General features: G+C 42.1%; 1 protein-coding gene across 1 annotated transcript; it reads left to right on the forward strand.

Moving 5' to 3' along the window:
- The first annotated feature begins 7,102 nt into the window (after nt 1–7,102).
- Nucleotides 7,103–22,276, forward strand: MMP19 (matrix metallopeptidase 19). The gene is made up of 9 exons (XM_014060181.2): nt 7,103–7,412; nt 9,858–9,946; nt 10,226–10,356; nt 15,004–15,219; nt 16,276–16,521; nt 17,999–18,124; nt 18,747–18,911; nt 19,712–19,839; nt 21,256–22,276. Exons 1-9 carry the CDS (start codon nt 7,314–7,316, stop codon nt 21,481–21,483), a joined length of 1,428 nt encoding a protein of 475 aa, XP_013915656.2. The 5' UTR covers nt 7,103–7,313; the 3' UTR covers nt 21,484–22,276.
- Nucleotides 22,277–22,319: the final 43 nt, after the last annotated feature.

Below are 22,319 nucleotides of genomic sequence, written 5' to 3' on the forward strand. Positions count from 1 at the left end.
TCAGCTCCTCACTAAGTTCCCAGAAGGCTTTCTGTAGCCCCTGACTTAAATGAAGTTGTCCATTCTTGACCTAAGGCAAAGTGTTTTTCACATCCAAATGTGAATGTCATTTTTGAGAGACCAGCAAAATTAGGAAACCTTCAGAAACGGAACCCTGCCAATGAATGGGCATAGTCATACAGATATGTGGAAAACTCTTGGTAGGAACACCTCATCCTTGCACCCAGAATGGGCCAATTTCCTGACCGAGGGCTTGAAATCTGCCCATCATTCAGAGAGATATATAGGACTCAAAGTGGTTGAGAAAGAGAGAAGGAGAGGGGTGATTTCTCTATATTACTCAGGAATCTTTGGTATAAATATCAGCTTCTACTTTCGTAACATCCCACAAGTCATAGTTAGTTATCTCCTGCATCAGCACTGTTCAGTAATGTCCTGTCCTACTGCTGGAGGCCTGCTATGATCCAGATTACACAGGGCATAAAAGAATGTAAGGGCAGGAGGTGACCTTGAAAATTATCTAGTCAGCCCTCTGCCTAACCCAGGAATGCTCTCTCTTCAGCATATGGCCATCCAGGCTGTCTTTAAATATTTCCAATGAGAGAGGATCCATTACCTCCCAAGCAATTTTGCTCCATTGTTAAATACCTCTTACTACCAAGAAAAGGAAATTATCATTAACTACTTTTCAAGGTGTTTTTAAAAATATTTAAATGTAACAGTCTCTTTGCTGTTGGGTGTTGTTGGGTTTTTTGGTAATATTTTTAATGCTTGCTATTTATTCATTAAATTGGCTTGCTGCCCACTTCACTGTAAGGTGATTCTCAACTGCTTACAACACCAGACATTCATTTTAAACAATGAAACGGTGGGATTTTAAAATAGAAAAGGAAGAGGATGAGAATTAGAAGTTTAGTATTCAAATTAAAAGAGCGTGGTGGCTCAGTGGCTAAGACGCTGAGCTTGTTGATCAGAAAGGTCAGCAGTTTGGTGGTTTGAATCACTAGCGCCAAGTAACGGAGTGAGCTCTTGTTACTTGTCCCAGCTTCTGCCAATGTAGCAGTTTGAAAACATGTAAAAAATGCAAGTAGAAAAATAGGAACCACCTTTGGTGGGAATGTAACAGTGTTCCGTGCACCTTTGACATTTTAGTCATTCCGGCCATATGACCACAGAGATGTCTTCGGACAGCGCTGGCTCTTCAGCTTTGAAATGGAGATGAGCACCACCCCCTAGAGTTGGGAATGACTAGCACATATGTGCGAGGGAAACCTTTATCTTATTAAAATTAATGCTTTCCTGATAACCAATTGAAGTCTGTTTCCTTCTAATTTAAACCCATTGTGTCATCTCTTGTCTTCAAAAATTAAAACTGAATAGGTCTACCTATCATTTACACTTTGGAAACTACAGCTGATTCTCAACTTACGACCACAATTGAACCCAAAATTTATGTTGCTAAGTGAAAAATGTGTTGAGTGAGTTTTCCCCTGTTGGCTCAGAAACTCTGGCATTTGAATCACGTGAGTCTTAAAGCTGTCAAGTTACAAGATCCTTGCACCCCTAGCCCTTTAGAAAAAAAACCCCAGGGGTGTTCAAACTTGACAGCTTTAAGACTTGTGGACTTCAATTCCCAGAATTCCTCCTCTCGCTCTTCTTCTTGATGTGTGCAAATGGGCGGGGGAAGGAAGCTGGAATAGGTTCTAAACGGCACTGTAGATTTGTGGAACCTCTTCTATAGAAGAGGTTAGAACTGGCAGGAACCCAGCCCTGACTTGGGGGCTGATTGTTAAACCAGTTCTATATTCATCTAATAGTGGCATAGACCAGTCCACATTTTGCCTTCCGAATTCATTTTATATCTACTCAAGCTTCAAAGCATAATAGAAAAGCTTGCACAAATAAGATCCCATATACACAGAGTCTTTGCCCTGTATAATTATATCTGCTTCTTCATTATTCAGATCTTTGGAAGGATATAAGGAACATAGTTTCCAGACACTGCTGGCATGCTACAGTATGTCCAGTTTCTGCCATCAAGGCCCTTAATGAGAGATTTTTCAGTTGGAGTTCAGCCACCTTTAGAGGCTCCAGAAAGGCGGGGGGGATTAGAACAATCTTACATCAACAGCCAGATGTTCATTTGAAACAGGTTGTTAAGATTAGGGAAGAGATAAAGAAAATAAGACTAGGTGATGTATTAAAGTGCTACATATGGTTGGCTTGCTGGGATAAGAGAAAACGCATAAACGAATGGACCTCAGAATGTGGTGGGGCCTGTTCGGGAACTCTTCCATGGATTTTAATCCTTTCCCAGGCCCATGGACTATTTTTGTTGGGAATGTTGTGCGGTAATGGCAATGGCAAGCCTGTGGCAGTGTAATGCAAGCTGGGTTGCCCCACCCTCTCTCCCCGCGGTTATCTGCCACAGTATCTCGATGCCATTCTCAGGGTTTGTGATTCTGAAAAATATTTGATCCTACAATCAAGTGGTATATAAAAGTGAGAGGTGTTGGGTGGTTACTCTGACTCTGACGTCATCCTGAGTTGCTTCCCTGAGGCAGGTAGCTCTTTCATACTTAGCTGTCTGTCCACTGTGTATCACTGTCCTTCCCCGTGGCTGCTGGCCTGTGTTGGATGAGGACTCTCAAACGGTCCTTGGTCTGCTGTGACACATGTCTCTAACCACAAGGGTTTGGACCAGTGCTGGCCACTATTGATCTGAAGGCCAACTCTGACCAGTTCTGAAGTTCAAGCCAAATGTTAATTAAAGAACAGGAACTACTCCCACTAAATGTAAAATTCAGCACTATGTCTGTGTCTCTATCCATCTGCAATGTGGATGGGAAGAATTAGCTGTGCAGCATTATATGTTCTCAAGCAACAATGACAAGCATTCCTGTATTTATTGTTTGTAGTTGTCTACTTACACTCCTACGTGGCGGGTCTAATTCTTAATTGCAAATAATGGTTATTGGTGTACATAATTTGCCCATATTATCTAGCTCCCAAAGCACTGACTGCTGCCTCCATTCATGTGGCACATGGATGGAAATTGTGTACTTTACTTCATTAATGCGTCTCAACTAGTTTCCTTTCTCAACTTTGCACAAATACTTAAAAATTGCACCCAGTCCATGAGATGGCAAGTCAAGTTCTTGGCTGAAGTGCTACACAAATGAAATAAGTGTACTTCCTCACCCATCTGTTAAGCCTCAAAAAGGGCCAACCCCATTCAGTTTCTCAGGGAACAACTGCATTCCAAGTGGCCAGAAGCTGTAGAAGCTGTAGTTGTGTGGTCTAAGGTAGTTTGAGGTCACCTTTTAAAATTCCAAAGACCAAAGAATGAGGCACACGCAGAATAAAACAGCAAGAGAACAAATAGTATTTTCTTCTCTCCGTTACAAATTACTCATATTGAGTGGTATGTTCTAAGAGCAAACTAGGTATTTTATATAATTTGATGGTTTAGAAAGCAATCCTTGAGGTCAGCTGACTAAAAGTTCAAGTAGGCTGTGATGCACAGCAGACAGTGCCTGTCTCCCTCCCTCCCCTTCCCCTTCCTTCTGACTGCCCACTTATCGGGACAACTGTAGATGGCTAACAATACTTTAATTAATTTTCTGAATAGAGTAACAATAGGTTTTTAAAAATCAGATAAATAAGATTTGCTTAAATAAACATTGGGGGCTACTAATTGTGTCAGCAGATAACTTTTGATTAGTTAGAGACTGGGGACAATTCTTGGGAATGGGAAGCTGGTTTTTGAAAAGAGTTTAGCCTATATGGAAAGTGAATTAGAAATTTTATTTATTTGTTTCAAAAGCTAGTGCTGAGATAGAACGATACTGGCCTGAGCACTGCACACCATCTACAATTGTTCTGTCTCTTCTAAGTTCACCTGGTAGATTCAAGGGGCAACTCTGTCGGAAATGCTACAGGAACACTTTTGCCAGTCAAGTTGGTTTCATGGAGGGAATTAAGAAGAGAGGCCACCTTACAATGATAAATGGTTTATAAAATAGATGCCCAATATCCGTTCAAATTATTTTAATATTAATGTGAAGCTAGACAGAAGAGAGAAAGAGAATGATGAAAGAATATTTTTATCACTGGTTTTTCCTTCACTGAAAACAGATGGCTGCTGAACAATGTCCAGCCCCATCTAGACAGAATGGATGGTGTGTTACTTTTAAAAAACTGTATTTTTTACTCTTAATTTTTAACTTTTTATCTTGTCTCTGTAAGCCGCCCAGAGTCCTACAGGATTGGGCGGCATACAAATTTATTTAATAAATAAATAAATAAACCAAAAGATCATTGAACAATCCAATTCAGAGTTCTGACTTGAGATACAAATGACCAAGATCAAATTCTCCTATTTTGGACACATTATGCAAAGATCTGGAAAAAGCTTTAATGCTGGGAAAGGTGGAAGGAAAGAGAAGAGGACAATCAGCCGAAAAGTTGGATAGATTCAGTTACAGTGGTGGTGGTGGTGTGGGAGGTGTTGTATTGAGTCTTGGGAACAAATTATTGTGGAGAAAATCTATGTGATCTCAAAGAGTTGAGCATGACTTGATAGTACACAATTAATCATCAGTCAAATTGGATATTTCCACAGTTTTGAGAAGTTGAAGATAGGGTGCCCAGAAGTGAAAGAATAGTTTCACATGTATTGCTTTGAATGAAGGATGTCAACCTGCATGAAGGATGGGCTTGCATCATGAAAACCAAGCCTCACAAACACTTTGCACAGCAGCAGTTGAATCATTGCGCAAAAATATGTATCCTTTGACTCATGATCAGTCACATTATCTGACGGCAATGAAACGTGTCCCTTTGACATTTGTTTGTGTCAATTGGTGTGCTGGCAGTTGATTCACAGATCTCCCTAAATATGTATGTCTGCACAGTAGGTTTGTAGGGAGGAAAAAACTTCATGAAATCCTTAAGATAAAGTTAAATGTCAGTGATTTGGCATGAAGGATGGGAAGAACCGATAGAGCTCTGTTTATGATTTATCCTGGATTGTGTTTTTCTTCTTTATTGCAATCGCTGGGAAAAAAAGGAATCTGGGATTGTTGCCTGTTCTTTTTTTTCTTTTTTCTTTTTAAGTTTTGCTGTGGAATATAGATAGAAACATACCTTTTGGGAACATGGGAGGGACAATCTGCTTAGAAATTAGAAAGGGACATTAAGTTGCATTAAAGGAAACATTTGTTCAAGATTGAATCAAATTATTTAGGGAGCCAGATTATTGTATCAATTGCCTTCACACTCCTGGAATCAAAAGAGAATAATATTCACCTCACGCTAATTGCAATGCTATTTTTCTTTCTTCTGTTCAATTGTGTCTGGTTCTCAAAGATTGCCTGGTTAAGTCCCTGCAGTTTTCTTGGCAAGGTTTACTATGAAATAAATGGATTATATTTAATTCCAAGAGACAGACCTATTGTATCTGTATGTAGGCTTTTCATTGATTTAAATTTATTGATAATGTCCCACAAAAAAAATAATAATGCTGAGATTCTAGAAAGAGTATACAGAAGAGAAACAGATAAGGGTTCTAGAGGCTAAACCATACTATGAGTGGTTGGGGAAACTAGGTGTACCTAGTCTAATAAAGAGAAGGACTAAGGGGTAACATGATAGCTGTCTTCCAGTACTTGAGGGACTATCATGGAGAAGAGGGAGTTGACCTATTTTCCAAAGCACCTGAGGGCAGGACAAGAAGTAACGGATCGAAACTTATCAAAGAGAGATCCAACCTGGAACTAAGGAATTTTTTTCCCTGATAGTGAGAACAATTAATCAGTGGAAGGACTTGCCTTCAGAAGTTGTTGGTGCTCCATCATTGGTGGTTTTCAATAAGAGACTGGAGAACAATTTGTCTGGAATGATATAAGTTCTCCTGCTTGAACTAGAGCTGAACTGGAAGGCCTCCAAGGTCCCTTTCAACCCTGTTTTTCTATGTTTACATGATTCTATGTTCTAAACACACACATATGTATGCACACTGTCCAATGAACTCGAAGAACTTGAGTTTGGATCAGTGAATCATCGGTGGAGTAAGACATCTTCTTCAACTTCCCTCAGTCCTAATTAACATGTTCCAAGTGAAAGATGCAGGGAATTGTGGTTGAGTAACATCTGGAGGCCACAATTTCCCTATGCCTGCTATATACAATATTCTAAATCATGTTGGGATGTAGGTGGCCCTAGGACCACAGGCAGCACTGAAGTTTATTTTATATTTTGTGTGTGAGATCCTCAGAGTTCCCTGAGACCATATGACAGAAACCTGGCAGCAGTTTGCTATCATTTTGAGTTGGGAAACACATAGGAACTATAGGTTAAACCTTAAGATTTGCTCATCACTGTTAAAAAATACCCCCAGAATGTCAACTCATTAATACATTTATTCTTGTATTGAATGGTCATATTCAGCCCTCAGTGTTCCTCTCCCAAAATGTCGTGTGCCACCTGGACTGCCAAAAGATTGCCCATCCCTGCATTAAATGCTACTTAAGACTTGGGCAACTCTTGATATTTGAGCCAAGCTAATATTTCTTAGCACTATGAGAACGTGCAAATTTTCCAGGTCAAAATAAAGTTGAAAGCTAATTAGCGTTGCTCTTCGTTTAGGGGGGATTCGTAACAGGAGGAAGGAAGCAAGAATCAAGGAAAGGCTTGAATTGGCCTGCTATTCCTAGGCAGACTTTTGCATGGGCTTCATTTCTGGTATTGCTATATTTCTCCAAAGGAACAGAATCTCTGGATTTGATTAAAACAAGCTGTGTAATTAAAGCGATTTTTCTCCCAGATTTTTCCTTTTAGTCTAGCAACTAAGCATTTTCAGAGAAAACAACCTGGGCCTCATTCCGGCCTCTGAACCACATGCTGTTGTACAGACCATGGAACCAGAGGGTCATCAAGCTGACCAGTTTAAAGAAGGTCCCCACACAAGGAGCTGTCACTTTAAGAGAAAGTTTATTCTGCAAAGAGTTAATATTCTGCAAAAAAAGGGGGGGGTATTGTGGTTGCAACATGTTTCTGTTGGAAGTGACTCACTCCACTGTTTGGCCTGATTTATAAACTTTGGAAAGGGGAGGGAAGATACGATGGATTGAGGGATCAAGGAGGGCAGAGCAAAACTTGGGCTGGAGGGAAAGAGAGACGGTGGAGAACGAGGTTCTGATTTGCTTGGCCTGAAATCCAGAGTGGGAAGCAGCTGTTGAAGTGCTCTGTGGATCTTCTTGGGGAGCAGTGCTGAAGAGCTGCCTCTGGCTTGGCGTGTGAGGAAACCAGACATGAAGCTCCCGTGGCTGACTCTGTTCTTCCAGCTCTTCGCCTGGGTCCTCTCGGCCAAGGGGGCTGCTCTCCACAGCATGGAAGAGGATGAAGCCCTGGTAGGTTGGGCCCAGAGTCCCCCCACCTTTGATGGAAGAGCAGAAGCCTATGTATGGTGGACAGTCAGGAGGAGACAAGAAGGGTGGGAAGAGCTCACTCTCTGGCCTGACCTGTATCTCCCCAGGCTTTTCTTCCTTCTCCTCGGACTTCAATCCCCAATGTATCCTTTTCCCAAATAGAGATGCTTTTATTCCAGAGCTTTTTAAAACTATAATGTTTTCAAAACATGGGGAGTAGAACTTTTACTGGCAAAACAGCCAAGTCTAACTCTAGTAGGGATGTGTGCTGCTATGAATAAGTCAGCATGCTTTGTGTTAACTAGAAAACAAGATTAAGTGAATAAGACATGATTGAATTAGCCATACATAGATGTTCTGCCAACATGGCTAGTCAGAAATGTTTCTTTCTGGTCCTGCAGAAAAGATTGGAGAAAGATTTTTCAACGGTATCTGTCTTTCTCTTTCTCTCTCTTGCTCTCTCTTTCTCTGTCTGTCTATCTATTATATGTCTGTCTATCTGTCTGTCTGTCTGTCTGTCTGTCTGTCTGCCTGCCTGCCTGCCTGCCTGCATAGATAGATAGATAGATAGATAGATAGATAGATAGATAGATAGATAGATAGATAGATAGATAGATAGATAGATAGATAGGGGCAAGACCCACTTAACAAGTTTCTCGCATAGGAACATAAATGTTGGGCTCAATTGTGGTCGTAAGTCAAGGACTACCTGTATACAGTATAGAAGGATACAATATTATCCGCCCAGTTTCATATATTATTTTTTGTTCTTGAATCAAGGTCTAGGTAATGATTAGATAGATAGATAGATAGATAGATAGATAGATAGATAGATAGATAGATAGATAATCTATCTATCTATCTATCTATCTATCTATCTATCTATCTATCTATCTAATCATTACCTAGACCTTGATTCAAGAACAAAAAATAATATATGAAACTGGGTGGATAAAGATTGCATTGATAGGGTTCAGGTATTGTAATAAGCCATTACCTGGTACATTTGTTTTGGCTTAGAGTAATGGGTGAATTCAACCAGTCTTCATTTTTATTTTAGTTGTATCTATCTTCACTTCTGTCTCAGACTTGAGTCTATCTTCCTGGCTTTTCATGATTCTCGGGTTTCATCTGCCCGGTTTAATCCATGTTGACTCAATTTATCACGGACTCCGTTCTTGTGGCAAAATGAATGGCTGACTCACTTGCGATGAGCTGAAATGGCAGATTGAGGAGTTTTGTGGTACTGTACAACCAAGGGCGCAATTTTGGCTCACAGCAAAAGAATCTGGCTTGATCAGGGAGGGATCAAGGAAGCAGCAGCGTGCTATTTATAATAATGTGTGCATGCCACAAAATGTAGCAACGGTTACACGAGTGTGAATGTATCTGTGAGAGAGACATAATGCTTTGGGAAGAACAAAGGGGCTATTGAGGATTATCCTCTGAAATGTGGGTCTGCGTGAGAACTCCTAGCATTTGTGCTATTTGCTATCTCCATTCACTTGAAGACAGGAGGGGTACCCAAATAGATTTGGAAAAAGGAAGGTCTGCGGCCTGCAAAATCTAGCGTTGATTTGCACAGAGAGAAATTACCTCATTGAGGTTACTCAATGTCAACCCCTTTAGGTGGAATGGATCCAGAAATCACTCCAAAAGAAGTTGAGATTGGTTATAATAACACAATCTCGCAAGTCTGATTGTGTCCAGCCTCCTCCTCCTCTCTTCATAAAGGACTAGGGAGGTGTACACTTGAGCTAATTCTGAATGTTGTCTTGTTGTTCTGTCCTTTAAAAATGCTTCAACCCCTTTTGCCTTGGTAATGGCTCCTCCCTATCTTCATCAAGGTCATCTTTATTTATTAGATTTTCATCCCACCTTCATTACTTTATCAGTAACTCAAGGTAAAGAACATACATATTACTCCTTCCTCCTCCTGTTTTCCCCACAACAACAACCCTGTGAGGTGGGTTAGGCTGAGAGAGAATAACTGGACCAAAGTCACCCAGCTGGCTTTCATGCCTAAGGTGGGAGTAGAACTCACAGTCTCCTGGTTTCTAGGTCAACACCTTTGCCACTTCACCAAACTGGCTCTGTATTTGTCTACTGGGATTCTCAGTCATCCAGGTCATGGTTGCCCCAAAGGTGCTTTTTTCCAAATGCAGCTAGACTTTCTTTTGTTTTTCCTTAAAGACGTTTCCCTTCTCATCCAAGACGTTTCTTCAGTTCTGTTCGACTGAAGAGCCGAAGAAGTTTCTTGGATAAGAAGAGAAATGTCTTCAGGTAAAAACAAAGGAAGTCCAGTTGCCTTTTGAAAAAGCACCATTGGCTCTGTATTTCTACACCAAGCTTGCTAGGACTTTCTGTGTTCCAGTAATGTTGGGAGGGTGGGTGAGCTTACCTTTACAATTTATTTCCCTGTTTCAGGATTTCCTGCTGCAGTTTGGATACTTACAGCAGCCGCTAGAACGGGTCTCACATAAGTTCACAGAAGAGGAGATCGAGGTTGCTTTGAGGTAAAATGAAGAGCCCCAGGGATATTAAATCTGAAATATATTTCAGGAAAACATGCTAAAACTTTGGGATGTCCTGTCAGCAGTCTCACTTGGGGAGAGGGAGGCACACTGGAACCACAGACAAGCCCAGCACATCTTAGGCTACTGGGGGGTCGGGGCAATGAGTTGAGTGTCCTGCAACCTGGGGAACTTGGTGATTTAAGTAAACCAGAGTCCGCATGTTGGATAATGCCAATCACTGTGTGTATTCTTTCCTCCCTCTTGTTTCTGGTTCAACAGAGCTTTTCAGCTTGCTTCAGGACTGCCAACCACTGGGCAGGTGGACATGGCAACCCTCTCCCAGATGAGGCAGCCCCGCTGTGGTGTGGATGACCCCTTCAATGAAAGGACCCTCAAATATCGCCTCTTGGGTGAGCATCCTTCCACTTGTTTTCTGAAGGCCAGGTGGCTGGCATTTGGGCAGATCTAGTTCCCGCAGAAGGCCTGGGTATGGGGAAAGGGTGAAGGATTATTAAAGGGTGCAAGAAAGGGACTCCAGTTGCCCTGAGATGCATATCTCATCCTTGGGAATTCTGCTGCAGGGCCCTGTGTTCAAATCGAAAGCCTCTCTGATGTTGGAATATGCATAATAGAGAAATCACACCTTTTTTCAGATGCTCTTATGTAGCCCAAATGGCACATTCGCACACAAAGGGGAACTATCACCCTGGTGGGAGTCACAAGGTCTTCCAAAATAGCGGGGGGGGGAGGAACCTGAGCCAGACACTCTCAATTGAGGGAACATCTTCCTTTGTTGCTGTCCCTCTTCTTTGAATGATGTCCCTCCCCAGATTAAACTGGCTCCCATCCCGCTGGTTTTTCAGAAAGTCATTAAAATGTGGTCCTTCCAAAGAATTTTGGAGTAGATTGGTGACAAGCGGCACACCTGCTGGGGATTTTGTGTTTGTGTGTGTGTGTGTTCCTCAGGGCACTGTTGTTTTATTTATATTTGGCTTATGAATGTCATTCAAGAATATTTGGTGTTTTCTTTGCCAGCTACTTAGAGCCTTGTTGGAGTGAGCAACATATAAATTGTAATACATGGACAAATCCTGTAAGATAGAGCAATGTAGACTGAGCATGCTCAGTGAATATAGAATACTGGGTGGTTAATTGGGAGATAGTTAAAACTCAGTAAAGCTAGAATAGAAAAGAGTGCTGGACACTCTTTTACAATTCTACAGTGCAAGTTTTTGTTATTGGGGCTTTTAATGGAGCGTGGCTTTCTATACTGTATACAGGTAGTCCTTGACTTACGACCACAATTGAGCCCAACATTTATGTTCCTAAGTGAGAAACTTGTTAAGTGGGGTTTGCCCCATTTTGCGACCTTTCTTGCCACCATTGTTAAGTGAATTTGGCTTCCCCATTGACTTGCTTGTCAGAAGGTCGCAAAAGGGGATCACATGACCCCGGGACACTGCAAAGGTCATAAGTGTGAAACAATTGCCAGGTATCTGAATTTTGATCACGTGACAATGGAGGTGCTGCAAAAGTCATAACTATCAAAAAACAATCATAAGTCACTTTTTCGGTGCTGTTGTAACTTTGAACAGTCACTAAAGGAACTGTTGTAAGCTGAGGACTACCTGTACAATCTTGCCCACAAAAGACCTATGAAGGAGGTGTACCTAATACTACTGGGAGTCTTCAACTTACAGCCATTTGTTTAGTGACCATGCAATAGTAAAATGGTAATGAAAAAATAATTTACAAACTGCTTCTCATACTTATAACCATTGCAGCACCCACACAGTCCTATAATCAAAGTTTGGGTGCTTGGAAACTGGCAAATATTTACAAAAGTCGCAGGATCCTGGTTTCACGTGACCCCATTTGCTACCTTCTCAGCTTTGGGCAAGCAAAGTCAGTGGGAGAAGCCAGATTCACTTAATGAACACCCGATTTACTTCACAACAGGAGTGATTCACTTCACAACCGTGGCAGAAAAGGTTGCAAAATGTGCACGATTCATTTAACAAGTGTCTTACTCAACAACAAAAATCCTGGTCCCGATTTTGTTTCCAAGTGGAGGGCTACCTGTATATCCACGCTTTGCAGGGACAAACCAATATTGTATGAGTAAGGTAGGAATCCATGTGGTTTCCTAGGAAATGAAATCAATGGCCCCTTTTTTATTTCTTGACAAGACGTGATTCAATTTTTCAGTTCAGTTCAAAGGAGGATTTATCTCATTGTTAAGTCTTCCTGGGGCTGATAAGGTAAGGTACTACTATTTCTTATCTTACTTAAAGCAAGGGAGATAAGACTTAGCCTCTTTCCCAAGCCATCACTTGCCAAAGGATTCTGGTGGATGTTGAAGTTCTTTTCAGTTTGGAGAAAATAAGTATTAAGAGGCTTCTGTATGCTCTCTAAACATTATAATCATCAGCAAAGAGCTGGAAAGTCTCTAAGAGCAGGTGGCTATAATCAAAGGCACCCAGTAAGCTAGTAAAATCTGTAATTGATGGATTACAGCAATTTTCATGATGATGCCTTCCCGTCTCAGTTATGATGGCAGCTACATCTTCTCATCTTTCTCATCTTTCCTACTGCCTTCTCCATTGGTATCTTATGATTTATCACATGTTGTTTGTATCTTGTGATTTAAGATTGTACCTTATGATTTATGATCTATTACTTACCACTTTGATTTTTTTTTATGTACACCAAAAGCTTATGCACCGGAGACAAATTCCTTGTGTATCGAACCACACTTGGCCAGTAAAGAATATTCCTATTCCTACAAGTTTATTTTCTCCCTGTTTTCTTAAAAATATTAGAGCTGTGTTAGAAAAGATCAGGCTAGGAAAGACATTTTGCAGTTTTAGAGATCATTTTCATTTTAGATATGGAATACTGAGACCAAAGTGAAAAAAAACACAAGTCTGCTTAGTGATTGGTTCATATTTATGATGGTTGCAGTGTCCCAGGGTCAGGTGACCACCTTTTGTGACCTTCTGACAAGCAAAGTCAATGGGAAAGCCAGATTCACTTAACAACTGCGTTACTAACTTAATATCTGCAATGATTCACTTAACAATGGTGACAAATGTGGTAAAATGGGAGAAAACTCACTTAATTGTCTCAACAGTAGCAACAGAAATTTGGGCTCAGTCGAGAACTAGCAGGCAATCATTTCTACTGTAAGACTTTCACTTGCTGTGAATTTCCTCCATGTAAACTGATAAAAAAACAATAAAGGAGAATATTTGTAGCTCAGGGATGAAATGAGGCGTCCTTGGAACTCCCTTAGTTGTTTTCTTGCAGAAGTTTTCTTAACCAGAATAGATGACATCATCAGTGCCAGTGATCAAAAGTGTGTCATGCTGAGTTTACAGAGACTTCCTGGACAAGCCTAGGTAATTTTCGGGATGTAATATGGAGAAAAATTCCCCCTTGTCTTTTCCATGAAGTCTTTCCATTTTCCCAATTATCTTATGGCCCAGGAATTTTGCAATAGTCTCTATCCTAGCCAGGCAAAACTATTAACTCATCAAGAAAATATAAAGCAGTTGCATATTGCAGTGAAAGATAATTGACCATGGAGAAACTCTCCAGAATTTGGATGTCTTCCCTTTTAAAGATCCCCAGATGTAGAAGAATTTAAGAAGGGGTGGGGAGAGATGCTGTGCCCCGAGAAAGTAGAAAGATGAGAAAGAGATTCAGAGAAAATCTACCTTGAGTTTCTTTTGTCCTTGAAAAGGAGCAGTGAAGGGTTTGGGCAGGCTTTCAAGATTTTTGTTAGTGTATATCAAACAAAAATGAAAATGCTTTTCTGGCATTCCTGCGGTGTCTGGTCTTTAACTAGGCCTGTCTCAAAAGGCTGATTTTGGATTTGCCTGGAAGTATTTTTGAATCTACTTTGAGCTGATATGTTTGAGCAAAGAGATGCACAAAGCCAAGATTAATGAATTAGTCTACCCACTCCACCCATGCTTAGTATGAAAGGAGTGGGCATGTAGCTCTGACCTAAAGTAGGAATTAGGGCCAGCTTGTAGTTGTTGTGGTTGTAATGGCCTGGAAAGCTAGTTTTACTCATGATGACTAAAAAAGTAAGTCCAATACATTTCTCTAGTTTAGGGTATATTTCCAAGTACCCTGTTTCCCCAAAAATAAGACCTATCCTGAAAATAAGACCTGGCATGTTTTATGGATGCACCTAATATAAGCACTACCCCCCTCCCCACCAAAATAAGCTCTACTTAAGAGCCTACTCTGCCAACTGCCCACCCATTCTGGTTGCTTGTGTTGCAAGGCAGGGGGAATGGAGCTACCCTACATGCTCCACACCATCTTACCTCAGGGCCCCCGCAGTCAGGCCATCCACATTCTGACACCTGTCTTGTGCCAGCAGCACTGGCAGCCATTTGTAGCAGGAGTCTACATGGCCACTGGCCCACTTCTGTTTGCTCACAGCCATAACCATAACAGAGCAGGAGGCCGAGTGGTGTACCACGGCCGTGAGGTGAGGCAGATGTCAAGGCATGGATGGCCTGGCTGAGGGGGCCTTGAGGTAAGCCAGTGCAGGGAGTGTGGGGCAGTTCCATCCCCGCCTTGTGGTCACAGGCCCCGGCATGTTGCTCCGCATCCTGCTCAGTTGCAGCCACGAGCAAACAGAAGAAGTGAGCCTCCCACACATGGGGGGGGGAAATAAGAAAATAAGCCCTAGTGCTTATTTTGGAACCCCCCAAAATAAGACCCTGTCTTATTTTTGGAGAAACACAGGTAACAGTAACAGTTCCTATGAGGCTCCATGTTGGTCTTTTTTTGTTTCAGGATTTCCATTTAGATTTCACTCTTCCGAAAGAGAGAGGGAGAAGAGAAGGAGAGAGGAATGGAGGGAGAAGGAGAGAGAGCTGTTACACAAACTTTTAAAGTAGTGATGTCTCCTTCTTGTGTTTGTTTTTAGGATTCACTGAAAGGCTGTGATTCTCCCAACCTTCATCCTGCCTTGTTACTGTAGGGGAGCCAGAGCTCAGTTATTGATCCCTCTGGTTCTGTGCCTCCTTCCACAGGTCGCTGGCAAAAGAAGCACCTAACTTACAGGATCTACAGTTACAGCAAAGACTTGGGGATCCCTGCCACACGCACTGCAATCCAGACAGCATTCAAGTACTGGAGTGATGTGACCCAGCTCACTTTCCAGGAGGTGCGGACTGGCCGTGCTGACATCCGCCTGTCCTTCCATGGTTCTAATCCTTGGACTTGCTCACGGTCCTTCGATGGGCCCGGTATGGACCGAAGCAGGGCTGGGGAAGAGGGAGGGGGAGCTGGCTGGAGTTTGGATGAGAAACTGGGTGGAGCAGCTGGCAAGGATGTGATAGATGACAAGCTTGATTTTGCTTTATTGATAGAAGTAGAGTATTGTAAGCAAGTATGGTTGGAAACTGGACTGTGACTGGGGACACCTGGGTTTGATTTTCCCTCAACTATGGCACTCACTGCGTGTATTTGCAAATGTTTATCTCACAGAATAAAAAGGGATATAATATAGTAGAGTGATAAGTAACTGTTTGTACCATCTCCAAGATGCATTATAAATGAAAGCCCTATGAGGCCTCCGCGTGGCCCATTTTTTGCCCTGCAGAGTGCTGCAGGAAGCCAGGAAGGCTGAAAATAGGCTGTGGAGGGGCAACACGCAGCCCCCCCCCAATGGCGCATTTTGGCTGGCAGAGGCACTGCGGGGCAGTCCTTTGATATTTCCAGGCTGGCCCCACGGACCAGATTTAAGCACCCCGCGGGCAGCATCCAGCCCGCAGGCCTTGAGTTTGACTCCCCTGCTATAAGCAAAGAAGTTAGAGCTGTTATAGACTCTTCTTGAAAGTACTACTCAACTTGTTTGTGTAGTTTTTAACCTAAGTCTTGTTTTCTCTATAAAATTTTTAAACAACTATAATGTGTTTATCTTCATGTTGAATCTGTAACATAGGGCTTGCACTAATCTTAGTCTTCAACCATTTAGAAGGCAATGCACCAGATGATGGTTAAAATATCATATGTGTATGTCCCTCCTGCCACGTTTGATGGCATCCATGCTTTAAGCAGCATTGCTTCATAGGAAGGCTGGTGCTTCTGGAGGAGGAGGAGGAGGAGGAGGAGGAGGAGGAGGAGGAGGAGGAGGAGGAGGAGGAGGAGGAGGAGGAGGAGGAGGAGGAGGAGGAGGAAATGGGGCTCTGTGTTGTGCAGAGGAATTAGTAAGATAAGACAGGCCCATCTTTAAAACAAAATTTCACAAGCGTAAGCCTAAATTGCAATTTAGTTAACACTCAATCCTTTCTCTCTCTCAGGTCACGTATTGGCCCATGCAGATATCCCAGAATTAGGAACAGTTCATTTTGATTCTGATGAGTACTGGACAGAAGGGACTTCCCGTGGGATTAACCTCCGCATCATAGCAGCCCACGAGATTGGCCACGCGCTTGGCCTGGGTCATTCTCGGTACCCGACAGCACTCATGGCTCCTTCTTACAGTGGTTATCGGTCCCCCTTTCGCCTGCATCGGGACGACATTGAAGGCATCCAGGCCTTGTATGGTATGGAACTCAGCAGCCCAGCACACCACCCCGGGTCCCTTGGGAACCTCTCTGTCCCGATTTGCATGCAATTGGACAGGACTGTCATCCTGGCCTTTGGCCTGACCCTCAAAGAGCATTCTTAACATGCTCAGCTGCACTGTCCTCTTTGTCTGTTTGTGTGGCCACAGCAGCTGGAATTCCTATGGGGAAAGGTGGGGAAAACTTCTGGGAACAGACAATTTGGGCTAGTTTCTGACTCTGGGTCGGCTTGTGATAAGTTTGTTGGAGTTGAAACAAAAGCAGGATAACAAAGTCATGGGTATGGACATAGTGGGTGTATCCATAGTATATGTATGCGTAATACGTGTTATGTGTAATGTGTGTGTGTGCGTGTGTGTGTATAATTTTGTTTGTTTGCATTATTTCATTATGAGTCCAGTTTTAGGTTTTAACCACTATGAATTTTTAAAGAATAGCATCTAGAAATATTTGAAATAACTGCATTGAATCCCATATTAATATAATCTGGGAAGTTTAGGTGCTGTAGACTTATCATTTCCCTGTTACACCTAGTATGTCCAATGCACTTTTATGTAAAACAAAAAGTTCTATATAGGGAAGAGGGAGAACTCCCTTGACAAATAATGAACTTTCACATTATGTCTTCCAAAAGGAAGGCTTCTTCTGGAGGGGTAAACTCTCTGTTTATTTTCTATTATCCTTGAATTCTGATAATGTCTCTTTTCCTTTCCTTTCTTTTTCCTCTCACCCTCCTACTTGACCTCTTGGCTGTTCTCATGTCTTCTCTGGTTAGTCCATCTCCTAGCAACAAGATCTGTTTCTCACAATGACAATGAAGGGATCTGATCCAGGGGTTTTGAAATCATGTGCAGAGGAAGCCAAGACTGTTGACAAAATTGGCCTGGACTTCTTCGCGATGCATTTCTCAATAAGCTTTTGACTTTAAGAAAGCAATCATGGAATCAATGTAATACAATAGCCCTCAACTTACGATGGCAATTGGGTTCTGTCTCTAAGTGAAGTGTTGTTAAGTGAGTCATCCTGATTTGTTTTTGCTGCCATCGTTAACTGCATCACACAGTTGTTAAGCAAATCTTGCTTCCTTCCCCCCCTCCCCATTGACTTTGCTTGTCGGAAGCAGGCTGGGAAGGTCGCAAATAGCAATCACACCTCCATGGGATGCTGTGATAGTCATAAATATGTGATAATTGCCAAGTGCTTGAATTATGGCTACGGGGCACTTTACTAGTAATTAAGTGCAAAGGCTGGTCATAAGTCACTTTTTTCAGTGCCGTCATCACTTCAAATGGTCACTAAATGAATGTTCGTAAGTTGAGACTACTTGTAGCAAGAGATAAGTAGTTAGCCAAATACATTGACAAATATCCCCCCCCCTTTATTTCATCCCAATTATTTTCCCTGTTCTTTTTTCTTTTAGGCTTGACTCACAATTCAAATTAATTTTTTTATACAGGTAAGAAGACCCTGTCAACAACTGCACCTGAGACCTCCCCTGCCCTCTCTACTGCCCCTGCAGGTGCTCTGAAACCTAGCAAAGTCCCTGACCCATGCAAAGATGATCTGGATGCTATCATGTTGGGTAAGCCATCGCTCTCATCCTGGTTTCTAGAGCCGAGCTTTTTCTTCTATCGCTTGCAAAAAAGCCAAGTTTGAACTCAGCAGCAGAACAAAACTGATTAAGAGTACAAAACCTTGGAAGCCTGCCATCCCATTAGGATGCTGGGGTAGGGAGGCACAGAAGAAGCCCTGCAGAGTGGAGATTTATGCGATGGTTAGATGAATAATTGCTGTGGATTACTAAAGGGAATCTTGAATGTGTGTTGTGGCCATCCTACTCTAAATCACTCTGAGTGATGTCACAGAGTTGAAAAACAACAATATGGGTACAAATGATACCATCCATGAAACAGCAGTTGTTCAAGTGATTAAAGCCATCTGTCTATAACTTAGGTGACCCATTCATCCATCTTCATCCAGGACTTGAAGAAGACCCAGGAACACTTAGAGGCACATAGATCTCTGGATTTCTCTTCCTGCTTTACCTCTTGCAGGAGGAGGAGGGGAGAGAGGGGGGGAGAAGGAGGCGGGGGAGCAGGAAGCAGGAAGAAGAAGGAGGAGGAGGCTCTGTGTCCTTTCAGAAATAAGAAAAAAACAACTAGAGTGCAATTATTGATTTTTAATTCTTCTCTCCTACTGTTTAGGACCATATGACAAAACGTATGCTTTCCATGGTGATTACGTGTGGATGGTGACCGATTTTGGTACTAACCCTCCATTAAAGATTTCAACGTTATGGAAGGGGCTGCCTGGGTGGCTGGATGCCGCTGTGCACTCTCCCCGTACGGGGCGCACTTACTTCTTCAAAGGTCTGTTCATTGAGATGATCCCTCTCCTCTTCCTTGATCCCTTTTTATAAAGAAAAGTATGTATCTTTGCTGTAAGCTGCTCAAAGTCACCTCTTGGCAAGATGAGCAACACATTCATTTTATCGTGTGTGTGTGTGTGTGTGTGTGTGTGTGTGTGTGTGTGTGTGTGTGTGTGTGTGTTCCACCATAACTCTGGAATGCCTTGAGCAATTTCAACCAAACTTGGTACACAGATGACTAAGACACCCCTAACACCATTGGTGTGTATGTTGTTAAGACACAGCCTGTTGTGCCTTAAAATGGCTTCTACTGTACAGTGCAGTAGAGTTGCCATGGTAACGACTTCACAGTACCCCACAAGGGGGATCCCTCTGGTAAGGGAGAAAATCCAACATTAGAAATTACATTTGGTCCGGACATTTTCTCCCTATAAATAAATACCTGGGCGACGCTGGATTATCAGATACTAATAAATAAAAACATATTTTTCCAAAGGTATGTTCCACCTCCATTCTGATGATGATACCTTTTTTTCTCTTCACAAGGTTTCCAAAGTAATAATAAGATAATGTAATTGCCTCCAGGATAGGGCATTTTCACACTAGTGGCTTCCTTCAGCTACTATTGAAATGATACACAGCTTTCTTTGTTGTTATATTGGCACAACAATGGGTAGATAATTTTAGGAGACAAAGTTGCTAGCAGGGATTTGACCATAGATTCTGTAGCTGCTATTAATGATTATAAACTATATTTTACTGTCTGTTTTTAATCTGTATTCATTCCTTCTTTGTTACCAGGCACTAAAGTATGGCGTTACCGGGGATTCAAGCTGGATTACGGTTACCCTAAGCCCCTCACTCGTATCCCTGCCAAGATAGATGCTGCTCTCTATTGGCCAGTAAATAAGAAGATATTCTTATTTAAGGTAAAAATACAAACCATGAGGTTTTAAACTTCTGGGAAGCATTAAGCTAGAAGTCATTTTCAACCAAAAAGCTTTCTAAAATGAACAATACAAGTTTGGAGATATAGGAGATAAACCTGAATTATTAGGATATGAACTGGATATGCCAGGATGTGACATTGTTTCGGTCAAAAAAACCTGTTTTCTTCATTGTGGTTCAGATAGCAGTTTGTAGAAATTCTCCAGCAGCATCCAGGTTGTCCCAAAAGTGCTTTTTTCTGGAAGCAACTGGACTTATTGTTTTCTCTTTGAAGGTTCTTTCTTCGGGGTTCAGATAGCTTTTGTAGTTCATCCTTGCAACTTCTGCTCCTCATTCTCTGGTGTTTAGAGGTTCTCTGAATCCAGGGGATACACAGGTAGTCTTTGATGTACAGCCGCTCACTCAGTGACCTGGATTTGAAGTTCCAACCGTTGGGCCCAGAGTCATGTGACTGAGGTTCAGGAATTTGGCAACAAAGCTGCCTTTGTGGCTGTTTGCAGTGGCCTGCGGTCATGGGATTGTGTTTGTGATGGTTCTTACCAAACAATAGCACTTACTTCCAGGTTTTCTGCAAAAATGGCACCTATGGTTTGCTTAACAACCACTACATTTACCTAACAACTGCAGTGTTCGCTTAACAACTACAGCAAAGAAAATTGGGCAGGCTCCATCATTGGGAAGGTTCCAGAATATGTGGCATCCAGCTGAACTACCTCTCCTAAGCACAATGCATATTTTCTTAAAATGGGGCTTGAGAGACGGAGGATAGGTTGAATATGTCACTAATAAGAGGCATGAGAAGAGAAGGCACAGCTGATCTACGCCTTGCAGAAAGAACTGGAGAGGAGGCCATACGGAGAAGGGAAGCCACTTGGTTTGTTAGGATATTTAAATTTAGTAGCTGGAGCAGCAGGGTTATGCGGTCAGCCAGAACACATAGTTGTGGTTGATTGGTTGGAGAGTTCTCCCACTTGCTCCTGCGTGAGGCAATCTACATTGTGATTGGCTGCTGTGGGTGCGGAGGGAGAGTTTCCCTCTTTTCCCACTTTTTTCTTCTTTCTGCTTTGTATCCTCTGGCATTTACCTCATGATGCTCCTATATGTCTGACTAATCTCCTTTGCTGTAAATATAGATGTAAAATATACTTATTTATATAAAACTGCAAGTTCATGTCAACGTCCCCTCTGCGCAATTCCCCGAACAGACTTTGCTTAGTGACAGAAAGGAAAGACTGCTCTTAACGTATAATGGCAGAGCCACTGATGATGATAGAAAGTTGGCTTGTCGGGATGTGGTTGGGTTCTTTTCTTAAACATTTGAGGATCTCTAGACAAATGGATGAAAGTGCTGCGAATGCTAGGAAGGGTGTTAATTCCTCCTTGATCTCTTTTCACAGGATACGGAGTACTGGCAATGGGATGAACTGGGGAGCCATTTTGCTAATATTCCTAGGAAGATTTCCACCCTCTTCACCGGGGCTCCATCACACCTGGATGCTGCACTAACCTGGGAGAACGGCAAGCTCTACTTTTTCAAAGGACGGAGCTACTGGAGACTCAATGACCAGCTTCTGGTAGAGAGAGGCTACCCCCTAAGCACAGCTGAGCGCTGGATGAACTGCTGATGTTTAGGGCGATGCTCTGGCTTACAACTTTCAGAGACAGGCCCTTCTCTGAGCAATGAGATGTGCTGTTGTTGTTTATTAAGAGACCCCACAGCGACACCTACAGGTGATGCACAGGAGCAAGTCTTCTGAATGGGACCAACTTGGGCAGCAGAGCAAAGTAAACCACTGATTTTGTGGAAACTCCGTTTCCGCTGAGCTTCTTCATTGCAGACATATCTACCTTTTTTAAAACATAAAATAAAATGCTGGATTTCAAAACAAAAAATATCCGGATGATCTTGGAGGCAACATAGCTGCAGAAGGAACTAGCCCAGTTTCAGGATTCAGGAGACCTTGGGAGACTATAGCTAAGAAGTCAGTCTGTAGAATAATAATTCAACATCAGAGGTTTTTTTTTTTAAAGGGAACTTTAAGGGCATTTTAGAAGTATCATTCCTTGTTCTATGGCTGTGTCTAGTCAAATAGAACTGCAGAGTTTTAGAGTATTGATGGTTCACTGTTACTTGTACGTCTGTCAGAACAACAGCTAAGCTTTTTTAAAAATAATAATATTAAAGCCGAAATCACAAGGAAAGTGCATGGAATATCCTGGGGTTAGAGGAGTATATCTCTTGCAATGCATGCACACATACATATACACATCGACACACATCATTGTTAGGGCAAACTGCAGATTCCATGGTAATAATTTAATTTCAGATATCCAGCAGGATGACTTGAGGGCTAGAATGTGGCTTCCAGTTATGCAAAGTGTACCAGGTTTCCAATAAAAAGAAGAATATTGTTCAATCTATGTACTTCTGCTTTTTTCTTCCAACAGGGAAATTATTTTT

Source organism: Thamnophis sirtalis, unplaced genomic scaffold, assembly GCF_051295495.1.
Source record: "Thamnophis sirtalis isolate CommonGarterSnake01/CBP01778 unplaced genomic scaffold, rThaSir2_p1.2 scaffold_3, whole genome shotgun sequence".
In the NCBI taxonomy this organism is placed as follows: domain Eukaryota; kingdom Metazoa; phylum Chordata; class Lepidosauria; order Squamata; family Natricidae; genus Thamnophis; species Thamnophis sirtalis.